Source organism: Ornithorhynchus anatinus, chromosome 13 (genome assembly GCF_004115215.2).
Source record: "Ornithorhynchus anatinus isolate Pmale09 chromosome 13, mOrnAna1.pri.v4, whole genome shotgun sequence".
NCBI lineage: Eukaryota > Metazoa > Chordata > Mammalia > Monotremata > Ornithorhynchidae > Ornithorhynchus > Ornithorhynchus anatinus.
The window spans coordinates 13,324,216-13,349,680 of NC_041740.1; the positions used below are offsets into that span (position 1 = coordinate 13,324,216).

Sequence of the window (25,465 nt, forward strand, 5' to 3'; positions counted from 1 at the left end):
GTCTCCTCTCAATCTCTGCCCTCTGAGTCTCTCTCCCCTTTTAGTGTCTCCTCTCAGTCTGCCCTCTCAGGGTCTCTCCCCTTTCAGTGTCTCTCTCCTCCTTTCAGTCCCTGCCCTCTCAGTCTCTCTACTGTCAGTATCCCTCCTCCTCAGTCTCTCCCCCTTCTGTCTGTCCGTCTGTCTGTGTCTGTCTCTCCTCCCTGCCCCTCTTTGCAGGATTCCCAGCCGCCGCCGCCGCCGCCTCCTCCTTCTCTCCGCCTCCTCTTTCTCGTCACTGCGCGGTCCCCCCGCCCCCCCGGGGAGGGTCACACTAAGGTGGCAATGCCCTGCCCCCATCCCCTGGCCATTCTGCCCACCGCCCCAGCGGAGTGCGACTGGTTGGTATTAAACCCCAGGAGGGTCGGGCCCCTTCCGTCCACCGCAACCTCCCCCCCCCTCCCCTTCCACGCACACCTCTCACCCCGTCCCACCGGGCCACGGACACACAAACGCCCCCCCGGCCACACGTACACACCCCCCACCCCCACCCCCAGGCGGACACGGTTACACCTCCCCTTGGTGGGTGAAGAATTGCTGGCGGGGACGCAGAGGAGGAGAGAGGGACAAATACGTTAGAGGAAACTTGTTCTTCTCCCTGCCTCCTGTCAGGCCATTCCGGGCGAGCTTGGGGTGGGGAGGGAGGAGGAGGGGGCTAAGGAAAGGGGGAGGAGGGAGGGAAAGACGCAAGGAGGAGGAGGAGGAGAAAAGAAGGGGTGCACTTTGTGAAACTCCTCTGCCTCGGCTCATCTTGTCTTACTCCTCTCCTTCCCGCAGACACCTCCGGCCAGGACTCCCCTGGGCGAGATTTCCTTCCAGAGGTCTAGAAGCAACACACGGATTCTCATTCATTTATATATATATATAAATATATATATATCTGCATCTATTTTTTTTTATTGGGTCGAGCCTCTTTTTTCTGGGAAATGGCCCGGGCAGCGTCTTCTGGAAGAGGAACAAGTGTGGGAAGAGAGATAGGAAACCGGAGCTAAATGACAGGATGCAGACGACTTGAGACACAAAAAGCGAAGCGTTCCTCCCGGACCGGGGCATTGCCGCGCCGCTCGCTTTCCTCCCGTCCGGACGGAGGGTTTTGCAGCGCCCAGAGAAGTGGGAGCCGTGGGGCGGCTTGGATTTCGTCGACCGGCTCCCAGTCCCTGTCCCTGTCCCTGTCCCTGTCCCTGTCCCTGTCCCTTCCCGGTGGCTTGGAGCCGGTCCTTGCGCGCCGCCGGCCCGGGGCTGTCCGCCCCCCGAGGCAGGAGGATGGGTTGGGGGCTGCTGCTGTGCTGGGCAGCGCTGACCATCGCCCCGAGCCGCGCTTTCCGGAGCGGTAAGTGACCGGAGGGCCGAGCCTCCTTGGACAGCCCTGTTCCGCGGGGCTCAGGGCCGGGGGAGGGTGGGCATGGGCACCTGGCTAGCTCCCCTGGCACCTGGCTAGCCCCCTGGGCACCTGGCTAGCTCCCTGGTCACCTGGCTAGCGCCCCTTCCCCACCCCGCCCAGCCGCTAGGGCCAGCGAGGACCAGCCGGGGTGGAAGAAAGTTTTTGAGGAGGCAGGGGAAAGAAAAGGGGGGGCAGCTCCAGCCCCGAAGGCCCCCTAAAAAGTTGTTTCAGGTGGGGCGTTTCCTCCCCCCCCCTCCCCGCCCAGGCTCCCCCTGTTTCCAGCGTTTAGAACAGTGCTTAGCACATAGCGCTTAACAAATACCAACATTATTATTATTATTACCAAGTAGGGTGCCTGCCCTTCAGCACAGCAATTACCTCCGTAATGTTTCCTCCCAGGGGCAATTAAAAGAGAATCCCTCCCATAAAAAATCCGAGGGTGGCAGAAAGTTAACGTACACTTTAAAAAGTGGATTTGCTGGAGGCTCCGTAGTCTGAATGTTTAACATCATCTGATGGTACCTGCTGGTAGCAGTGTGTTTGTGGGTCTGTGAGTTTGTGTGGGTGGGTGTGTGTCTGCGTGTGTGTGTTTTCTACCCTAGCCATCCTAGCTGAAATCTCTTCCCCCTAATGCGGATCTTTGGCTGAAAGAATGGAGTTCGAATGAAAGTTGCCTAGTGTCAACAGAGAGGAGAGCCTGACAACAGTAGGAATACAACAGTTCTGCAGCTCAGGGATTCGGGTTGTCAGAAAACCCCTGATGTTGCCTCCAGGTCCAGTTTGTTGCTTAACCCATTCGCCGTTAAGTAAATTAGATCATGTGAGGGCTCTAAACGGTACGATGGAGCAGCATGAACGGTGTGTTTTTCAACGTGATCTGGTTATAGGATTGTCTGACTTCCACTTTATAGTAGGTGATGGCAGGGGTGTGAAGACACTCTTCACGGTAAATCCTCTGGCAATTATTATTAACTATTTATCAAATATTTACTTTTCCCTGACTTGATTTTCAATCAAGGTAATTAGGAGAGACGAGCACCCACTACTTACTATGCTATATTGTTTTAATAAGGAGGCTTTAAGTGGAACGTTTTGTCACTAAGAATAATTTAAGTTTCATTTTCATGAGGAGTTAATCTCTCTAATACGTTTTCTGGGGACTATGGGATTTAAGAAGGAATAGATTTCCCATTCTCATTAACCCTCCCGGTTTTTTATAACAGATACACCAGGAAGGCCAAAACACAAGGGGCAACGTTCATTTGTGATGTATAAAGGCGTTTCAATTTGTAGTATCTTTCAGAGCTCTTTGGTTAGGGACACAGGGATACGGTAATCTCCTGTGTTTGAGTTTCCAAAAAATCCTTAGTATTTTCAAGATGTAGCATTTTATTATCCTTATGCATCCACTGTTCAGAGATGTGCAAACAGTAGATTTTCAATAAATGGGGGGTGGGGGAGAGCCCTATAAAATGAAAATACAGGTACATATGATTTTCTTAAATTTCTTAGCTGAAATGATGAGGGGGAAGGCCGGTGGGGAAACTGAGTAGCAAACAATGAGCTTGAGTAGTTCTAGTTGTAATGCAGTGGTCTGATTGGAGGCACCAAGGCCATTAACCTCCTCTGTAACTTTCCAGATCTGCTAATGCCATGTCCACTTCCCGCCCAACACCAGTGTCTGCTGAATTAATTAATTAACCTTATTTAGGACTAATGGTCTAGAGTCATTAGAAATTGCTCCTTCTTAATCAACTGTTAGAGAGATTGACCAGAGCCAGGGAGTCTAGCAGTCCACATTATCTTATTATACTGTCACTTTCTCAGAAGTCACAGATTAAAGAGCACTAGTAGTATTGCATCTACCTAAATGTCTCTCGAAGTGACTCTGTCAAGTGACTAGAAGCAGTGCTGTTTTATTTCACTCCTTTAACAGATGCCAGATTCTGCCATGTTGTTTGTACAGAGCTGGAGGAGATTTAATGAGACAGTCACTTTCCAAGTCTTCTGCAAATTTGAAATAATGCAAAAATCTTAGCAGAGCCACAGAACAGAGTCCAATACAATGATTAGCTGGGATTTTGGACTCCTGTTGCAACAGTGTTTGTTCTTGGCAAACATTACGTTTATAAAAGCCAAAAAAAAGGGGGGGGGGAGAAAAACCGAGAAGTCCAAAAAAATGTAGTTAGAAATATCTACTTTGAAGAAAACAATGTACTTATATTGTCTCCTTTTCTTCTAATTTATGGGCAATGATTTCTATAATGCATGTAGCTTTATGCATTTTTGATGTGCACTTCATCTTTCATTTCCATTTGACCTGGTTTTCCTGTAATAAAATTCTGTACATTTATAAATTCATGCTGAGAGCAAAGAATGCCATTTGCTTTCCACAGGGAATCTATTAGACTCAGTATTAAAATCTATATATACCATTACTGAAAATTTGTGATTGATAGGCTCAGATATTTTACTGGCCATAGACCTGTTTCTCTTACATAGTTCATGCACACATTTTTTATTGCTGAAAATTAAGCATCGGTAAATGTGGCAGCATTTTAGGCTGAAGATCTCTGGTAGGAAATCCATCTTGGAAAATGACAGTGCCAGCATACCCTAAACAATAAAAACAGCCTGACACACTGGCTTATTTAGCTCTCGGTGAATTATTCTATCAGTTCGTATTCCGAAATGATGATCCTCAAGGCCATTAAGGCCACTCTGGCCAGGATATTAGCGTCATATGGGCTACCTGCTCTTCCTGACTACATGACTTTTTCAGCAGTTTTATAATTAAAAATAAATGTTTTGGGATTTCCCCCCACACCATTACTTTGATCTAGTCCCCAGGCCTAAGCAACTTTTCTTAAGAGGAAGGATCCTGAATCATTTCTGCTTCACTAAATACACTTTGTTCTCTGTTGGTCTGGATTTCAGGAACAGAGATAACTTCAAATTGCTTAGATTATAGACTGATAAAACAAAAGGAGGTTTTGCTTTAAGCAAGGGTTGGGGAGGGGGTCTATGAAGACAATCTCCAAAGGACAATGACACGGAGCAGGTTTATCATCAAAAAGCAGCAGGGGGGAGGTGGTCGAACAGCATCTTCTAGTCACCTTCTACTTAGGACTTGTTACTTAATAAGATTACACTTCTTTGGGTTAATTAAGTCTAGCAGAAACCCCCTGGGAGCATGTTAACATCAATTGTAGGGATTTAATGTTGGAAGATCTTGTTCGTGGGAAGGGACCTGACAAAATCTGCTCTCCTTGAAGTGTAGCTGGTGTAGTTTAGAACCAAGTCCCAGTATACTTGAGGGTGAGAATAAGACTTTTCTCGGTAATTCCTGAAAAGAAGAAGAAGAAGAAGAAAACCTCAGAGCTTGCTCAAGAAAAGTTATAAAAAAAAGTTGGTCCTAACGTCGATAGCTTAAACCTATCATCAATTTGCAAAAGTAAACGGGGAAAGTAACGCCGAAGAAGTCATAAAATTGGCCATGTAGATGAGCGATTAAAATGAATGTTCTTCTCATTTTCAGATAAATGTGGTGACACTATAAGAATTGTAAGCCCCGGGTACCTTACGTCTCCTGGCTATCCTAATTCGTATCACCCCAGCCAAAAATGTGAATGGCTGATTCAGGCTCCTGAGCCGTACCAGAGAATTATGATCAACTTCAACCCTCACTTTGACTTGGAGGACCGCGACTGCAAGTAAGTGAGAGTCTCCGTATGGGGCGCGAGAGCGCCATCTAGTGGTCAAAACTAGCTAGCTCCACGCGCTCTTTCGAAACGCTGATGTGTGCAAGCTGGTGCGGAGAGGATTCCAAGAGGGATTTGAAGCCCAGACCAGATCATATATTTGTGGTGTAGATATTAAAGTTCTGTTTTGTACCCTCTGATCCTCGAAAGCCACACGAGATTATCTTTTATTTCATTTTCTAATCTCTTTGTCTCCTTTCTCTGTGATGCATGGGGGCCTGTTACCAATTTTTCCCCGTTGAAACTCTTTCCTGAGCCTCACGGTCTTTTTTTTTTTATGAGTGGAGAGGGAGGCGAAGCCCTGGGTAGCTTTTTTATGAAAGATCATTGGCCACTAAAATGTACGGCAACCACAGATAGTAAAATGGGGTATTTTAGCAAATCTTTGCAGGACGGTTGCTAGTTAAGGGCTCTATTGATCTTATTTATGTTTGATGGAGAAGCCGTACGTGGATCCTGGACGAGTCCCATGGCAGTAGAGTAAGTGAATGTTGAGCAGATATTATATAAAATCCACATTTTCTTATAAGATTTATTGAATGATGTCCCAAGTATCAGTCCGTCGTTTCATGAATCTTCGGGAAGAAGTGGCGAAGGACCTGAGATCCTGATTTTAGTTGCTAATATATTCCTTGTTTCATTTTTTAAGAAGACGTTCCTAATGCATATGGGATAAAGTCACTTACCTTTCTAAGAGTTTGATTTCATTTCTTTGTGATAGATTGAGTAGACTTCTCATTTATGCTTATGCTGAATTAGCTGAAGAAACCAATCAGTTTTCCAGTTGAAGTTATTTTGGATAGTGTTAGATATGGCAGTCGGTAGTGACCAGTATTCTTTCATTTATCTATAGAAATGTATATTTATACACACGCATACACACACACACACATATATATATATTACATATATAGTCAGTAATTTACCTGTTGTTGACTTGCTCACATCACCATATTCTACTGTCCTTCTGGATACTGGATACTGTCCTTCTGGATTATGCTTTGTCCATAATCTCTAGAGATTTTGAATTTGAATAACAATTTTTGTCTGGAGTATATAGACCTTTGTTTCAAGGTGGAAAATCTATTAAAATGTCCAGTTTTGAAATGACATATTTTCCCAGGTTTTAAAAATGGTTTTGCCTGATATTAACTGTAAATGATGCATGCAAGAATCATTGTTATTTAGGAGCAGTTATTGTAGGCTATTCAGAATCTATATGCAACACAGTCATTGCCCCCACCCTCTCAGGACAGAATAATATGAAAACATACCCACTCCCTGAAATTCTTGACCCACTTTTGCTCCATTCTAGCTAGAATTTTGCATTGTGTAGGATCCTGTCAACCTGAGTTGTTCATATTTTTATTTACTCAATAGTAATAGTGATAGTAGTGTAGACATCTCTTTTTATTTTATTAGCTAGAACCATAAAATAGAGTGCACTGCAGTGTCCTCCTAACCAAGTAGTTTAGGACAGTTTCTTGTACTGATCATTTTTCACCCATATTTTGAAGTTCGTTTCTGAAGGAGTGCCTGGAGCAAAGGTATTGTTGACTCATGCAAATTTCCACTCCCCTCCAACATGAATTTAACATGCCCCACAGAGTGTTAGAAAGTCTGTTTCATTATTTCAGGTGTGCTTGTAGAAACAAACAAATCATCATTTCTTCCTTCTCTAGCTATAAATGACTGCGTGTTTAATATAATAATGTTGGTATTTGTTAAGCGCTTACTATATGCCGAGTGACTCTAGGAACTCTGACTAATCAATACTGTATTCATTAGAAGCAGCACGGCCTAGTGGATAGAGCCACAGGCCTTAGGAGTCAGAAAGACCTGATTCACCTGATTTCTAGTCCTGCCTCTGCCACTTGTCTGCTTTGTGACCATGGGCAAGTCACTTCACTTCTCTCAGCTTCACTAGCCTCATCTGTAAAATGGGGATTAAGACTTTCAGCCCCTTGTGAAACAGAGAGCAGCATGGCTTAGTGGAAAGAGCACGGTCTTGGGAGTCACAGGTCACGGGTTCTAATCCCAGCTCCGGCACTTAATGGCTGTGTGACTTGGGGCAAATCACTTAACTTCTCTGCACCTCAGTTACCTCATCTGTAAAAAGGAGGTTTAAGATTGTAAGCCCCACGTGGGTCAACCTGATTACCTTGTATCTACCCCAGCGCTTAGAACAGTGCTTGGCACATAGAAAGGGCTTAACAAATACCATTGTCGATCAATCAACAGGGACTGTGTCCAACCTGATTAGCTTTTATCTACTCCAGCGCTTAGAATAGTACCTGACACATAGGAAGTGCTTAACAAATTCCCTTAAAAAAAAGAGTCATGCCACTGGCAGTTGCTAAATTCTCTTGATTTAGGCTTCTGGAAAAGAAAGAGAATGACCCCAGCAAATATCATTTGCCATAAAAGCAGGCAGTTTATTGAGATAAGAAGACTTTGTCTATATCAGCATGGTCAAGTGGTCGATTTATAAAAACCACGCTCAATATTGTGATAAATGTACTACTTCCTTAAGAGCTCATGGTGAAGAATTTGCAAATCAGTGCTGAGTTGCTAATCAATCAATCAATCAATCAGTTGTATTTATTGAGTGCCCTCCTGTACTACCTCTGTAATAAGAACTTGGAAAAGTTCAATAGAATTAGTAGATATTATTCCTGCCCTCAAAGGTCTTACAAGTTGCCACAATAAACTGGTCTGGCATGATTAATTCAGTGTAGGCTATGGCGTGGCAGGAAAACTCTACATCGTATTTTGCAGTGCACTTGCCTAGTTTGCCAATGGCAAATCCATGTATTCAAAGAAATTTCCCAAAGTTCTAGCCTATACTTTGGTCTGTTAACATCCTTTCCTATTAGTCTTCAAACATGTATAACATATGTCTAGATAGTGGACAAGTCAGTGGTAGGTATTCTGAAAAATTTTCCTCCTCAATGGATAGAGGGCAGTATCTGCAGTCTTTTTGGCTGAGGGAGGAATGATTGAAGATTACTCAGGTTGCCCAGGTGGAAGCAATGCGAACAGTTTACAGATGGGTTTTAAATATCAGTGCTGCTTGACCATATGTCATCTTGAGTACTATTGCCTTCACCAAAACATTCAAAAGATAAGCAAATTAGGAACCAGATTGAATATGTTAATCTTATAATTTGTAAATGTTTTCTAAAATGAAATACATCATTTCAAATATCAAGAGAACAGACTGAAACAGAGAGCACAAGAGCTAAATTAGATTACTTTATTTGGTAGAGCTACTAAAGTGGTTTCCAAAAGTTATTAATTCCATATATTTTTATTTACATTGCCAGTTCTACTGAGAGCTCTCCTAAAAACATATTAATAAAATGGGTCTTCTCAGTTTGTCTTTTTTAATGGCACTTGTTAAGCATTTCCTCCATGCCAGGCACTGGGGTAGATACAAGCTAATCTGGTTGGACATAGTCCCTGTCAATCAATCATTCGTATATATTTAGAGTGTACTATGTGCAGAGCACTGTACTAAGCTCTTGGGAGAGTAGACTAAACAGAATCAGCAGACACGTTCCCTGACTGTCCCACAAGGCGCTCGTAGTCTTAATAGATGAGATAACTGAGGCCCAGAGAAGTGAAGTGACTTGCCCAAAGTCACACAGGAGACGAGTGATGGAGCTGGGATTGGAACCCAGGTCCTTGTGACTCCCAGACCCGTGCTCTATCCACTATTCCATGCTGCTTCTCAGTTGGACATAAAGATACTTGCCCTCACATCTCAAAAACTCAACCACGCTATATAATGGCAAAACAAAGAAATATTCTTACACTTTTGTAGTGTGGATTGTGTCCTCAAGTTGTGACTAATGTGTTTTTAACTCCTGATATTCATATTCAAACTGTTGTTTCTAAAAGGACACAATAGGGAAGTAGCGTGGCCTAGTAGAAGGAACACGGGCCTGAGAGTCAGAGGACCTGGTTTCTAATCCCAGCTCTGCCACTTGTTGCTGTGTGACCTTGGGCAAGTCACTTTATTTCTCTGTGCCTCATTGTCCTCATCTGGAAAATGGGGATTTAAGACTGTGAGCCCCATATGGGAAGTGGATTGCATCCAATGCGATTAGCTTGTAAGTGCCCCAGTGCTTAGTACAGTTCCTGGCACTACTAAGCATTTAACGATACCATTAAAAAATTGGCTTTACAGAACTTACCCTCCAAGATGGTCCATGTCACAAACACAAATAAAAAATGCAGTATTGCTTGCTTTCAAGGTTGAAATTAGCCCAGAATCTCAAATCTGCTAGTTTTTGTTTTCCCCTTTTAGAAAATTACAGCATCCTAGAAAATACACCCTGAGTTAACATGAAAAAATAAAGAGAGGAAGGCTGTGATACTTAGAGAGATACAAAAGCAATACCATTCTGCTTTTTTGTGAAATGACAAAGCACAATCAAAAGTAGATGAGGCAACTAAAGAAGTAACCCACTGAGCTGTGGTTGCCCATTGTATGAAGATTCCAATACGTGTCAATATTTACATTAGGTTAGTTAGGCCCGACACTACTGACATTCTTTCTGTGGCAAACCAAACATCTTGAATCTCATAAAACTTTATATCTGTATAATAAACAAGAATGTCACTGATACAGTAGTTTGAATTTATGAAACTTTTCCGGTTTCCCAGCAATGCAAACTATCAGCATGATCATTTATAATGGTTTGTGACAAATACGGCTGAGCAAGAGGTGTGTGGTTACATTCAGATCAGATGTCGTCATCTAGGGAGCAATAAAAATTTCACAGACATTGGGTTAAAAACATTAAGAAAACGAATGTGGAGCTGCAGAAGGCTCAGAGATGGTGTAAGGGTGGAGAAAGAAAAACCAGTAGTGGTTTTCTTACTGACAAATTATTGACTTGATTGCCCTACCTACCCCTATTGTTTTACAGGATTTAACATAGATAGACTCCTATAGTGCACTTGTACTGTCCATAATTTGAATCTGTAGAGAGTAATTTTACCTCTGCTTGGCAATCAAGAGGGACATAGGTTTGTCAAAGGGAGAAACGTCTACTCCTTTTGGCATTACTTTTGACTTCAAGGGGAATGCAAGTACAGTGAGATTTGAACTATATAGAAATTAATAGTTGGGTTTTTTGGTATGGAAAAAAGAACAGAAATCAATTGATCTTGATCTGTGACCTTGATTTAGTCTATCTGTAGTCATGTTCATTTAATTTCTAAACTTTGACAATTCAATTTCATTGTAAAGTATGCCATTGTAAAGTAAAGCCATTACAAGCCCAAGGTAGTAAAATAAAGCATGCATTTAGTCAGCTTCAGAAATCAGATTTACTTTGGAAATGCAATTACAGAATTGTTATTTTAAGTACCCACCAGTATCTTTTGGGACATAAATTCCCCTTTTCTCTTCACTTATGACTAATACTTTCTATTTGAATGCATTCTCCAGAACCAAGAGGAAAAACATTTGACCTTATTTTATGGGACTCAATGGATGTATAAAGCCAAATACTCTGCTATTTTCTATAGACAGTTTACTTTAACTCACTCAAAATATGAAATGGATCTGTATGACTTTAGAAAATGCATGTTGTTCTATAATGAAAAATCACAGTCCAATTTAATCATTTAATTTTTTCTTCTGTATGCACTGTAGAAACATTTAAGATAGGTGAATCAGTTGCTTAAGCTAAGATATGGATAGCTCTCCAGTTGTCCTGAAAGAAAAGCTCAAATTTCTTTTCCAATCTCCAATTATTTTCATGTATTTATCAGGTTTGGTTATACCCCAGGAGTTCATATATCGCCTCCATTGAGCTCCTAATTCTCTGTAGTGTGAAAGGAATGTGATTTCCAGTGATCAATTCTGCATCCATGTCAGTTAAAAAGTTATTGTGTTGGTCTGAGTGGACCCAACAACTGGTTTGATCAATCAGTCAGTCATATTTATTGAACACTTAACTGTGTGCAGAGCACTATGTTAAATGAAGAGTTGGGTATCGTTCAGGCAGACACTAATCTTCATTCGTTTATTTTCTTATGAGCATCGATCTAATTGGAACAAAGCCCCATGTTGCCAAATAAAATTAATATTCGTGGTTATTATTTGTAGTAAGCAACATAACCTAATTTTGAGAATTACAAGGGTTAGAGTATTTATTTAATAGCTGAGTAGGACACTGCTTACTAGAAGCCAGAGGGAGATAAAGTTACTTAAAATCTTATGAAATTAAATCAATTAAAAGTGCGGTACTGTATATGATAGCATTCCTTGAGGGCAGGGATCATATCTACTAAAAATACCGTACTCTCCCAAGGGCTTTGTACAGAACATTGCATGCAGTAGACTGAAAGCCCCTTGAGGGAGGGATCATGTCTGCTAGCTATTGTATTCTCCCAAGCACTTAGTACAGTGCTCTGCACAGAGAAAGCACTCAATAAATAACCCCCATTAAAGTGACTTCGATTCTGACACCACTTTGGTGGTGCAAGGAAGTAGGAACTGAGAAATGTGTCCTCAGTTAAACTTGCACCATGAAGCTTCAGCCTTTTTCTATTTATTTTAAAAACAAGGGAAGGCACTCCCCTCCGGGAGTGGTTGCCTGCGGATAGCAGTTGTGTATAGATGTTTGCTTCTGCAGGAGTCTAAAAAGTAAATCTACTAATTAAAGCTCTAATACCCATCTTAGAGCTGATAATTAAGTATAAGGAAGAACAAGAGACAGGATTAGTGTTCAGATCATGTTCCAAATGCTTCTTAATTGTGTGTTTGTAATCAATCCTGATTATAAGAGGCAGTGATTTGGCAGAAAATGGCCAAAAAAAAAAAGTAGAGCAGGGGGGAATTTTTTCTTGCTTTTTTTCCTTTCAGATGTCTTAGACATAGTATTTAGGTCAATGATTTAGGTCATTGCATACTGATGCAATGGCATGGTGTCAAACAAGACAGCTGTAGGAGCTGCAGATATGTCCATGCAGCACATCGAGCTCTTTATGGTATACAGAGGTTAAAAATTTATATTCTTTACAGGTAGCTCTAGCAAGTGATCTACTTTCATTCAAAACCTTTTGAGTCTTCCAGGAGATCAAAAAAAAGCCATTTCTTCTGGCCTCCATCCACTATTGATTGCTGAAAGAAGTTCACCATTCCGTTAAATTCTTCATTTTGCTGGCATTGCCACTTTTTTACTGAACAAAAATCCGCAGCCACAAAATTGTATGGTATGTGGATAATATTTTTTTCCTTTTACTTGTACTCCCAAAATATTTTGGGCTGATTAGTGACTTATTTCCTTCCTCTTCCTGAGTGTGATTAGAATAAGACTTGCCAATCCATTTTGATTCAGCAGTTGGTTTTATTTTATGCAATACTTCCTACACAAATTGAAAGGGAACAAAAAGCTATGTGTTCTTGAGAATGTTTGTGAGAGAGGATTTTATTTAAGATTTGGGTATTAAGGTTAAAAATGTGAAAACTCAAAAAAAGAGCCTGTTTATCAGTAAACATTTGCAGAAAGCTGTTGAGACTATAATATGCTGTTTTGAATGCAACAAAATATTTAGTAAGGTTAGAGTTGAGGTGACTGAGTGGCCTGGTGGGTAAAACACTAAGCCTAGGATTCAGGATAATTGGATTCCGTCTTCAGTTCTACCTCTGACTCATCCAAGAACCTAAGGGAACTCAGTAGGGTCTCTTATTCTCAGTAGGGTCTCTTATTCTCAGCTCCCCCATTTCTCAAATTGGGACAAAAATTTTGCCACACAGGTGTTATAAAGGGTTAGTGAGTGCAAGCTGTACTTGTTTTTTTTGGTCCTTAGAGAAATATATGCTGTATAGGTGTGTTATTGAGGGAGGATGAGATGAAGCCACTTGGCAGTGTTTTAGTTTTATCTGGGGTGATTCACCATTAAGTTAGGAGGACTGTCTCCTCAAAAGACTGAACATGTCAGAGTTGTAGCAGAATTGGATCGAAGAGGTGGTTAAAAACCTCGTTGCTCACATTGCTTTGGAGCCGCAATAAAGCTCATCACAATTTACTTGTCTTCCTGTCTACTCAGAGGATGGCGATTCCAGTAGTTGTTATTTTGGAGAACCAGAGAGATTTTCTGGGGTGTTAGTCAAGGTAGTAAACTTGGGGAAAAATCACATTGAAGAGAACAGGCTCCAAGCCGATGGGGGCCTGGGGCAGGTATCCCTAATGATTGGGGAGGGGGAAGACTATTGTGGATTTAAAGAGCTGCTGTGAATCTGCTACCCTCCTATTAGGCCTGTGGTGTCACTGACTCTCAGAACAGCACTGCTGCTTGTTCCAAGTCACTCCCACCCCACTGCAGGCTCCCCTGGTGCGGAGATGGGGCTTCCTCTAAAGCGGTGCTGCTGCTCCCTGGTCAAGGTAGGCAAGCATGGGTTCCAAGCAAGCTAGGGACCTGGAGAGACTGTGTGACCCAAGGTTGAACACGGCTTCATGCTCCCAGGATCCCCAGGAAACTGACGTTATCTATGCCCCTAGTTACTAGCCAGCAGCAAATACTCCTAGACTCGGGTGTCCGAGGGAGGCATTCGTGGCTTGGAGCTATTTGGAAAGACCCAGAAAGGCTCTAAAGTGCCACTACCTTCAGCCCAAAGGCCCACCAGCCCACAGATCGGATCGGGATTCCTTAGCCTGCTCAGGTTGAGAGAAGGGGGGCCCACCCTTCCTTCCCCACCCAATTTCCTCCAGGAGGAATAACCAAGGGACGAGAGCAGGCACTGGAATATTGAAAACTCAGTAAATGGCAGTAACCCAGGTTTGGGGGACACTGCACTGATTGTAGGAAGACCTGCCACAGGCTCCCCTAACTTCACCTCAAAGATATTAATTTTTCAGGATTGGGATAATCTCTGTGCCCACTGTGCCTTTAGTTTGCAATTCTCCTTGGGCTTCTCCTTGGAACTAGTTGGGAGAGTTAATCTCAACCTCCTGCGTGCAACAATATTTTCTCCTCATTTCTACCATGTGTTAGCTCGATGCCAACCTCAATTCACTGGTTTATGCTAAAAGATCTCTCTCCATCAGGAGGGCACACTCTGTGGGGCCAGCAGCTGGCAGAGAAGCACATCAGTCTGGGGATATTTCATCAGGTGACTAGCAGAGGGTGTGGAGTGCAGTGCAAAATGTGACACTGCTTAGAAGCTACTTGGCTTAGTTGAAAGCGAGCAGGACTGAGAGTCTCAGCACCCGAGTTCTAATCCTGCCTCCTCCACTTGTCTGATGTCTGGCCTTAGGCAAGGTCAGATCATTTCTCCTTGCATCAGACTCTTCATCTGTAAAATGGGGATTCCAGTACCTCTTCTCCCTCCTACTTAGGCTGTGAGCCCCACATGGGAGAGCAACTCTCTTACCCGATTGTCTTGTATCTACCCCAACACTTATTGCAGGGCTCCGCACGCAATAAGCGCTCAATTAATGCCACTGTTTGATCTATTAACAAATACCACAAGTAGTGGTAGTTGTATTACTGGGAAATTGGGGTGGAATAAAGGGGGGCATGGGACGTTACAGAGAGACTGGACAGTTTTCTAGGACTGTTTTCATCATAAATCCCTTACAGGCCACAGGAAGTAAATCTGTTTTGTGTAAAAGCCAGTCCTGGTGGATTCATAGTTATAGTTGATTGTAGCTTCCTGATTTCTGCAAAGGGAAAAGGACTGGGAACCAGTCTTCCACTACTACTTCGATACTGGCTTTGTTGGGTGACCTGGTTTGTCTCTCTCTTTCCCCAAAATAAATATAAGCAGAGTAAAATGTTAAATAAATACAAGGGGTTATTATTGTTCAAACAGGAAGTACATCCACATATTGTTACTGAAAATAAGTACAAAATATAAACAGTGGTGTCTATGTCCTTGAAAGGATTCACCTGTAATTTTGCTTTTGAATCACTGCTCTCTTACCACTGGCTTCTGGACTGAAGTCAGTGGCCAATTTTCAGGTTATATCCAGAAGAGTTGGATTAGTCTTACTGTGTGTTCAGTTGAGCTGATTTCAAGTCTGGGTTCTCTTGGGAAGTGTAGAGAATCTCCTGAAGGACTTGGAGAAGATGTCATCTCCAGGTTCCTTCAGTGATGAAAGTACTATCTTTTCAAAAAATCATTATTTGTGCAACTAGCCCAAGGACTTGGCAACTTAATTGTGTTACTTAAGCAAGGTTCTGGGGGATTGTATAAAATAATGAGACGATGATGGTATTTGTTAAGCACTTCTATGTGTCAAGCACTGTTCTAAACACTGGGGTAGATACAAGCTATTCAGGTCGGACCCAATCCCTGTCCCACATGAGGCTCACAGTCTTAATCCCCATTTTTGGAATGAGAGAACTGAGGCACAGAGAAGCTAAGTGACTTGCCCTAGGTCACACAGCAGACAAATTGCAGAGCTGGGATTAGAATCCAGATCCTTCTGACTCCCAGGCTCAGGCTCCCAGTCCCACACAGAACTCAAAAGATAAGAGGAAGTTAGAGCAGGTATCTTGACCCCATTTTACTGATGAGGAAACTGAGGCACAGAAGGGTTAATTGATTTGCCCAGTGTCATCCAAAAGGCCAGTGGGACTAGAATTTGGCTCTCCTATTCCCTGTGAAGTGTTGTTACCACTGGGCCATATCACCTTCTTTCAACAATTCAGCCTAACCACAGAAAAAAAAAACACACCCTCCACAGGGAGATAGATAATGTGGCATTTTCATTTTTACCTCAATTACAAAGTACCTTGATTTGCTATATAGAGTTAAGGATTTTTATCATTTAATGGGGAAAAAAAATCATAGCACACTGATCCTCTAATGCCAGCTTACTATACTTTGACCTTGTCTATCTTGCCACTGACCCCTTTTCCACATCCTCCCACTGTCCTGGAGCTCCCTCCCCCTTCTTTTCCGACAGACCACCACTCTTCCACCTTCAAGGCCTTATTAAAGTCACATCTCCAAGAAGACTTCCTCAGTTAAGCCATGTTTTCCCCATTCCCTCTCCCTTCTGCATTTCCTATGCACTTGCATCTGTACCCTTTAAGCACTTGATATCCATCCCAACCTCAGCTCCTCAGCACTTATGTATATATCCGTTATTTATTTTACTATCTGTCTCCCCCTTTAGACTGTAAGTTCCTCATGGGCAGGGAATGTGTTCACCAATCTCTAGTATTGTAATTTCCCAAGCACTTAGTACAGTGTTCTGCACAGAGTAAGCACACAATAAATTTCATTGACTGATGCACAGAAATAAAATTTGAAAGTTATTGGCCCACCCAGGTAAAGTCCTTGGCTCCTGCCTGACAGCTTTTTTCCCTCTCTCATTACCAGAAATGTAAGGGCTTGGGGTAGGGAGGTCCAGTGGGTAGAGCTGAGTACGGCAGACTGGTGCATTCCATGTGCCTGAACAAACCAGAGAAACTACTCTCATTTCTCCTTCTTAGGGATTAGTAGAGTGCTCTGCACACAGTAAGCACTCAATAACACAACTGATTGATTGAAAAAGTAGTCTTATTCTTTCTGCACAGGCCCACCCCATACTATCCTCACCTGGTCAGATTCCACTCACCTTCCACTCTTAGCAGGTGGACCAGTAATTCTTTCAGGGTCTGCATAAATACTATTTTATTCCTAACTGTTCCCCACCTCTTCATATCAACAGAACCTATTCCACAAAACCTTCCTTATCTTGTAAGAATTCTAGTGTTATCAGAACTCCAAAGACTCCTTCTCCAAGAGCTCAAGCAGTGACTGGAACCAACTGCTCTTCGCATTTACTAAGAGTCTGGTTTAAATGCATTTTGGAAACCTTTTACCAGAATGTCTCTCCTTAAGATGAACTAAAACCAACTCAACATCTAAAGAAGTTTCACCCTGATGTTCATCCACAGCGGGAGTATCAAATCAGTCATTTCAAATAGACGTAATTCTTAGGGTTCTTGAGTTGGACTAAGTCTGACATTAAGTGTATGTGTATGATTTTATCAAAATTTGGCTTAATAAAAGGAAAACAAAATAGTTTATTTTGCCCTACTGCATATTACCAGTGCTTCCTTCCCTTGGCATGATCTTAATCAGAAGGGTAGAGGTTCAGATGTGGGGTGGGGAGGGGAAGAGAGAGGAAAGAGAGGACTGCAAAGGGTTAATCCCCAAACAGAATACACCCTGGAACTTCTCATTTCCATAGCAAACACTTTATCTGACTGGCCAGTAAGAGGAGACTTAACATTCAGCACTTTAAAAACTTGAAAAAAAATCCTAGGCTGCCACTTAGTTTGAGAGGCCTTAGCTAAAACCTGAAAAATATGCCAAGGTGGATCTTGAATGAAAGCCACTCTTTCTGTTTCACAGCCATTTCACAGGCATCTCAGTAATCAGTTGTGGAGACAGGAGGCATAAAAATGTATTTGCATGGTAGACCCCAGTCCTGATTGCTGAGGGTTTTCTGACATTCCCACAAAACTCTTGGGGCTTTGTGTCACAATCCTGTAAACCTTATCTATTGTATTACGCATATTTGGGCTCTAATCCAAACCACCTTTACATAAATTTTACACAAATAATTTAGAGCTTTCTTCCATTCCAGCTGGCAACACTAACACATGCACATTTTAACTTCTTGGAACACTTTGCCAATCCTCGACGTTCAAAGTGAACTTCCACATTGCATTAGTAAACCAAACCAGACTGTGAAAGTATATTAATCGAGCCATGTAAATAGGCTGCGGTGACCCGGGCACCAGAATCTAAGTCCTGGGAAGCTGGGATGGAAAGAGAGGACTGAACAACTTCGATCCAGACCAGAACTTTGGAGACTTGTCACGTGATACTCTCTCCAAGTTTAGGAAGCATAGACTTCCACTTACTTCTCCAGTGGTCCAGATGACAAAATTGTTAACACAACTTTGAGTGGTACCTGAATTGCTCAGGCTCTTCTGGTGTTGTGAATAAGAATCAAATCCCACTAACAGCTGACCTCAAATGAAACCAAATATTTTCTAATTGGAAGCCATACTAATCGGCAGGCTACTTTTCATTAGAATGCATTGCAAGTTGAAATGCTGTGCCTCTTTCAACAGCTAGGTAACAATTTCCTACTTTCTCGTGTGTCTGGAAGATTTCAGTGTAGCAATGTCCACCTACTGTTTTCTCAAGTTAATGCATATTGACCAACCCTGTATTGATGGCTTGTAAAATTCTTATTGAAACTCACTTAATAAAATTTTTTTTTTTCCCCAAAGAGGGCTCTTTTGGCCCCTGACCAAATGGTATACACTACGCTTCATTCTTTTATTTCCTCTTCCCTGTTGTACTCAACCAGGGCTTTTTTAGCCTCAGAGCGCACACAATTGATCAATCAAAAGTATTTCTTGAGCATCTATTGGGTACAGAGCACTGTATTAAGCCCTTGGGAGGGCCAGCAGAATCAATAGGCATGTTCCCTACCCTCAAGCTTATAGTGCTGTTCTTCCATGCAGGGTCCAGTTCTTGAGCTCAGAACCTTGTCAGAAGCCTTGACCCTTTCAGAGTCTTAATCAGGAAATTCTGGGCTTGAATGATAAGTGGGTGTTTTTCATTTGCTTCTCAAAACATCCATCTTCCTCACTCATCTGCAGATAAAATTGGTCAAATAATCATTGCAGAACTTATGAACTCAAAGATCAGCCTGTAAAGGACGCATTTGCCGTTTTGTTGTTATTCTGTGCTCATAGCTTTGCAATTGAAGTGGGGGTTTTGGTCGGGGGGGGGGAGGGGGCAGAGGGGGAGGTTTCCATATGCAGACCAGCTGTTCAGACATGAAGCAAGCTGAGGAAAAAAAGTCAAGGCTGAGTTTTGGTTATCTACTTTTTAGAATATCTGGAATTTTAACACATATTTAGATTCAAACATTAGCATTGAAATATTTTCCTCATATTTTTGTGCCCCTTGACTCCTTGGCATTTGTTGAAAGAGGATTAAATAAGGATGCCTTTTTTTTTAAAAAAAAAAAAAGCAAAGTGGAAAACAATTCCATCAAAGTGTCCCACTTCAGACTCTGAATTTTTTATGTCTCAAAAATGGATTAAAATGGGAACAAATTAAGATGTTCATTCAGGTGCTATTGTAAAAGTACTGCTCTAAAACTGTGATCTGTCAAAATGCAATACAATTTGTAGCTCTTTTGTTGCCTGCTGAGACTATTATAAGTAGTCTCTTTCCAAAGCAAATCACGCTATAAATGTAATGTTCTCTTCAGAATCATTCATTCCCAAAATGATCTTTTCGGAGCGGTACAATTTAGAACTACAACTTAGGCTGCTAGAGTTTCATCACTTCATAGTGTTCTGTAATCATATGTTAATTTACCTGTAAAACTGTTTGCTTCAACTAGCCCCATTTTAAAATCCAGGTAACCGAAACAGAAAGATTAAGCAACATGTGAAAGGTCAAACAAAACAGAAACATGATTATGGTCTAACGTCTTCCTCTCTAGTCTTTGGTCATCTGAATCAACAATCTTGAATTCTAATTTTATGGACTATGCATATGTATGAATACACACACATGTAGTTTTTTTTTTCTTTTCTACAAAGAAAGGTCCTAGACTGTCGATTTCTGGATTCAGTCCCATCCTTGAGATGGAGGCAGGCCAGAAACTGGAGCTGGGAAACACTGAACAGCTAGCTATTTGGTGATGGCAGAGACCAAACAGCTCTTAGAAACTCTTTTCTAAGACCATGAAGAGAGCTCAGGTCCCAGTCAGACCTGAACCTGGCCCGATTCTCCTGGCCTGCAGGTGCTCTTAGCTCCAGGCGTGATGGCTTGTCAGAGTCCAAGTGAAAGGAAAAGTGGCTCGGGGCCTTTCTTTGGTCACATTGCTGTTCTTTGATGGTTGTGTCATCTTACCCCAAGGACAGCTCTGAGTATATGTATCAATATACATTTGTTAGCATGAAGTCCTGGCCTTTGCCCAGGATGATGACAATTTGGAATCTCCCATCATAAATGACAGTGAAATGCCAGCCAAGTAACAAAAACTTGGGACCAAGAACATTTGTGAAGGAAGTGATTATTGTGTTAGTGGTTTGCTCCATGCCGTTCATGCTCCCAACCCTATCAGTCACATTTCCGCTGGAGCAGTGGGTGTGGTAAAACAAACAACCAGGCTAGGATGCACTATATTGCAAAGTGCAGTATTTTATGTATAAAACCCATTAATGGCCAGTGATTGCAGGACAACACCACTTCTGGGCCATAGCACCCTAGGCTAATAGCCAGTTTCCGGGGTAGCCACCTCTAGAGCAGCTGTGGTCTTCTCCATCTTGGTTAGCCATATATTTCCAGAGCTCCTGTTAAACTTATCCACCCTAAGAAACACTGTGAGTAGTTTTTCAGTGAGGGTCCTTCACCTCTGAAGGCATAAAGGAATTTTCTCGTTCCTTTTGTTCGTCGGTAGACCGTTTTTGCTTGCTTTTCTACCCTCTCAGATGGAAAGCTCCTGGAAGGCAGTGATCTTGTGTCTTGCTTTGGCTGTACTTTCTCCAGCACTTAGTATAGGACTTCACACTCAGTAGGCACTTAATAAATACTGTTGTTGATGATGATTGGAGTGAGTCTTTGTTGAAAAAGGGGACATTTTTATTTGCCCCTTAGAAATGCACATGCCCTGTAAAATCCTCTTGTTCTTTAAAACTAAATCATTGTCTCAATTTTACAGTTATATAAAGGACAGAAAATGTAGGGCTGAGTGTGTTCAAGGTTTGTGTGTGTGTGTTTTCCATGTCAAGCCTGAGGTAGGGTATACATGTTCCCTTTTCATAGCTTTGAGAATATGGATCTTGAGTTCCAGCTCCATTCTAATTAAGGGGACATGGTGAATCTGTTTTTGTTGCAGGGCTATGCATGGAAGCATTGAATCTGTCTGTTGTTTTTAATAATAATAATAATAATGTTGGTATTTGTTAAGCACTTACTATGTGCCGAGCACTCTTCTAAGAGCTGGGGTAGACATGGGGGAATCAGGTTGTCCCATGTGGGGCTCACAGTCTTAATCCCCATTTTACAGATGAGGGAACTGAGGCACAGAGAAGTTAAGTGACTGTCCCACAGTCACACAGCCGACAAGTGGCAGAGCTGGGATTCGAACTCATGAGCCCTGACTCCAAAGCCCGTGCTCTTTCCACTGAGCCACGCTGCTTCTCATTTTTACCTAATTATGGTACAGAGGAGAATTCTATAGAATTAGACTTCTGCCTTCTGGTCTGTCAGGCAGCTGTAGTCTTTAGCCTTCAGCCTCTCATAATGTACATTCTTGTAAAATGCCCTAGGAAAAAAAAGAATCATGATTGTGAATGCAAAGGCAGAAAACTTACTTTGCCCAGTATTGACCCAGGGGGTCTGAGCACTTGTTGCTTTGAGTTGCTAGAATCCCAGCAGCTGGCCCAGCACATACTAAACTGGAGATTGAAATGGCATAAAACAATGAAAATATATTCCTGAAGCTCCCAGTCAAGTAAATTTGTTTCTGTATCATCTTTCTTGCAGGGAATACTTTTCCCAGATGTTAAATAGACATTTTCTAAGGGTGACGCGACCTTTTATAGCATGTGTTCAAAGTCATTATAAAATATCTCACAAAGGTTTTAAGTCACACAGGAAATAAACCTAAGACAGTTATTTCCTGAATAGTGCCCACATCTCATAGATAATGAGCAATTATTCTTGAAGGAAGCATCTGAAGTGAAGGTAGTGAGAAAATACATTACAGCTTTTGCTTCTGGTGATTGTCGTTTCTTGACTCGCTTTCATTTTCCAAAGGACCTTTGTTATCAGAAGCCTTAGTGCCAAGTCAGTTGTTGAAGGAAGTTACTTTCAGTGGCCGTAGGCATGAACACACACACACACACACACACACTCTCTCTCTCTCTCTCTCTCTCTCTCCCCCCCCCCCCCCATGCCTCCACCTTCCAGATTGCAGCAGACATCTGCCTTTATAAACACCATGTCACAGTCCAGCAGTGGAGTTTTATGCTTATTCTCCCTGTCTCTTCTATTTATGCCAGAGAAACACTATAAGATAGATGTAGACATTCTACAGCCAATAGTCGAACCTTGTTTGTAAGCTTAATTTGGCAAATCACATCATTTCTCAGAGTAACAGGGATGGTAAAACTATTGTACACTTTTTGTTAAAAGAATAAAACTTCATTTATGAACATTAATTTCGCTAGCAGGCCCTTGTCTTTAACTTAGGTCAATGCTGATTTTGATTGACCGAGCGTTTTCTGTCAGAGGAAGGCTGAAAGAGGACTAATTTAGGGAAGGTATGAGAACAGGGATGGATCTGGGAGATTTTTTAAATGTGTTGGTTCTGGAGACCAGGGCTGAGTGGCTCTCGGTAGCTGCTTAGGGGTGGTGAGAGCAAGGCGGTTCTCTAGAGCCTCCTCCTTCTTTCCCTTATCTTTTCCTCATCTAGGTGATGGCTCTCCAGTGGAGTCTGTGAATTTGCATTGAGCATCTGCCATGTGTTGGGAAATTAAGGACAAAATTTGGACTGCCTTATACTATTTTACCATCCCATGGAGACTGTGCATACCAGCCAGAAAACCCAGCTCTGTGCTGGGAATTCCTACTCTAGATCCATTGGAAACTGAAGGACCCTGTGAGCAGTGAGGCAGTAATGAGATTAGTGCTACTGATGCCTGTCTCCTTGTTTTGTTTTGTTGTCTCTCCCCACTTCTAGACTGTGAGCCCATTATTGGGTAGGGATGGTCTCTATTTGTTGCCCAATTGTACTTTCCAAGCACTTAGTACAGTGATCTGCACATGGTAAGCGCTCAGTAAGTACGATTGAATGAATGAATGAATGAAAGAACACCCTCCCTTACTTGGGCATCTTCTCTAGCAGAACAGAGTACTAGAAATTCAGTGAAAAAGGACTGGGTGGAGTTCTTAAAGGGGGTGACAAGCAGAACAGAAATAACACTCCTCCTAAATTTGTAACTGCTGATTCCGAGTTTGACAGACTGTAGAGTGAAGCCTGTAGAAATGAGACTTTTAGGGATTAGATAACTTGTGTGATATCAAAGGGCCTGGGCCTACCCCAGGGAGGTGAGTAAATAACGCAGTCTGGGAAGAAGGTGTTTTAAAGTTCTTCCATTAAATTTCACGAGACACATATGCCTCCGTAGTGTCCCCACCTGTCCCAGGAAGGGGAACTCCACACAACCCAGTGCCCAATGGGGACTCCACACACCTTCCAGCAGAAAGAACTGTGGACAGCTGCTTCATTGCAGAGGGGAGAGGGGAGAAGATAGCAAGGGTATGCCAGTATATTCCCTCTGGGGAAAGCACCTTCTCTCTCTCCTTGCTAATGCTGCTCTGTCTGGTGATGTGCTTATCAGGTGCTGAGGACCTCCTCTAGGACATTGGGCCTGGGGCAGTAATTCTAATTAGCCCTACTTTAAGAAAGGCCCCACCTAGGAGGCAGGCTTAGGGTGGGCCAGAGCTGCTGCTGCTCCCCACCCCCTCTGGAAAAGGGCATGTGCAATTTACCCCACTGGGCCCTTGTCCAAATGCTCCATGAGAGAGTCTGACCCTGGTTTCTAGTGTTTCCAGTTTCCCTGATTGTTGGTCTTTGCTTTTGTACCGGCGGAACCACACCTAACTCACCATTAGATATAGTTGGCTGCTCAGCAGAAAGAGAACAAGGTTTGTCTAAAGGTCTGTCATTAGCTAGCACTGATTTTCTGGCAACATCCTTTGCTTTCATCCATAATGGTGGAGGCAGCAAATCCTCAAAAGTACCCAATCAAAAAAACATAGTTTCTATTCAACTGCCAGAGGGAGAATTCCTGACAGATTGACACAGGAATGGTGGCCATTTTTTCAGGAACAATTAGTATTTATTTAGGACTCATTGGAAACCCACTGTGTCTTGGGCCCTAAACTGGATGCTTTTGCAATTAAAGCTTCAAGTTGTTTCCATAAGTGTTCAGTATCATCTTTTACCCATCAATAGCAATTTCTTGTTGGTAACATTGAAAATTTGTCTGTGCTTCTCAATTTTAGTTTTGTGGCCAGTCCACACAACAGCTTCCTAGCAGTGGCTAGAGGAAAGGAGAGAAGTGTAGACGTAACAGCTTGGCATTTAAGAAAGGTGCTTTTTTTTTACTGCATGCAGGATAGGCTGGAGTGGGAAGAGGCTGGAGCCTGGAGGGCCTATAAAAATAATCTCTTAATAAATCCCAGTCAGGAGAAGAGAAAGGGGCAGATGCAGGAAATATGGCTGAGGATGATGAGCAAGAATGGGTGACCGATTATCTGAGGGGGTGAATGAGAGGCAGAAGTCAAAGTTGACTCGAAGGTTGAGAGTGTGGGGGATAGGGAGGGTAGTGGTGCTGTTGACAGTGATGGGAAAGTTAGGGGGAGAACGTTTAAGAAGGAAGATGGGAAGTTTAGTTTTTTGACATATTAAGATGAAGATGGCAGTGAAGTATCCAAATGGAGATGTACCAGGAAGCGGAGGAAATATGAGCTTGGAGAGCAGTGCAGGGTCAGGTCTGGAGATAAAGAATTGGGAGTCATCTGTGCAGAGGGAGTAGTTGAAATATCTGTGAGTGGATGGGCTCCCCAAGAGAGTGAACATATAGAGAGAAATAGCATGCTCAGTACGGAGCCCCTAGGGAGTCCGCAGTTAAAGATGAGACGAGGCAGAGAGTCCCGCAGAGGGGAGTAAGAAGGCAAGGTCAGAGAAGTAAATATAGAATCAGAAGCAGCAGCATGGCCTAGTGGAAAGAGCACAGGTCTGCGAATCCGAGGCCCTGGGTCCTAATCCTGGCTCCACCACTTGTCTGCCGTGTTACCTTATGCAAGTCACTTAACCTCTCAGTGCCTCAGTTACCTCATCTGTAAAATGGGGATTAAGACTGTGAGTCTCATGCGGGACATGAACTCTATCCAACCTGATTAGCTCGTATCTACCACAGTGCTTAGTACAGTGCCTGGCACATAGTAAGTACTTTAAAATGCCATTAAAAATAAGAGGACTGAATCCTTGGAAATTAGGCCAAAAGGAGTTTCAAGACTGAGTGGATGGCCATCAGAATCAACAGAAAGGCAGCCGAAAGTTCAAGGGTCTGAGCCAAAAAGAATTAAATTCCACCCAAAAAGCTGTTTTTGGAGACTTTAGTGAGTATGGCACAAAAAAGGGTGCGATATAGTTGGCAGAGTGTAAGGAGGAAGTCAATAGAAAATAGAGGTAGTGGACTTAGGTAGAAGTCTCAA

At 42.6% G+C, this 25,465-nt stretch overlaps 1 protein-coding gene across 7 annotated transcripts in view; it reads left to right on the forward strand.

The window, feature by feature from the left end:
- Nucleotides 1–275: 275 nt before the first annotated feature.
- Nucleotides 276–25,465, forward strand: part of NRP1 (neuropilin 1) — a 126,247-nt gene continuing 101,057 nt past the window's right edge. For 4 of the 7 annotated variants that reach the window (XM_029077337.2, XM_007667816.4, XM_007667817.4 and 1 more), the window contains exons 1-2: nt 755–1,366; nt 4,956–5,130. In XM_029077337.2, coding sequence (XP_028933170.1) covers nt 1,300–1,366; nt 4,956–5,130 — 242 coding nt within the window. In that variant the 5' untranslated portion in view covers nt 755–1,299. Of the gene's footprint in view, nt 378–753; nt 1,367–4,955; nt 5,131–25,465 lie in introns of those variants that run through there. The other 3 variants (XM_029077338.2, XM_029077339.2, XM_007667815.4) reach the window with 2 other exon arrangements.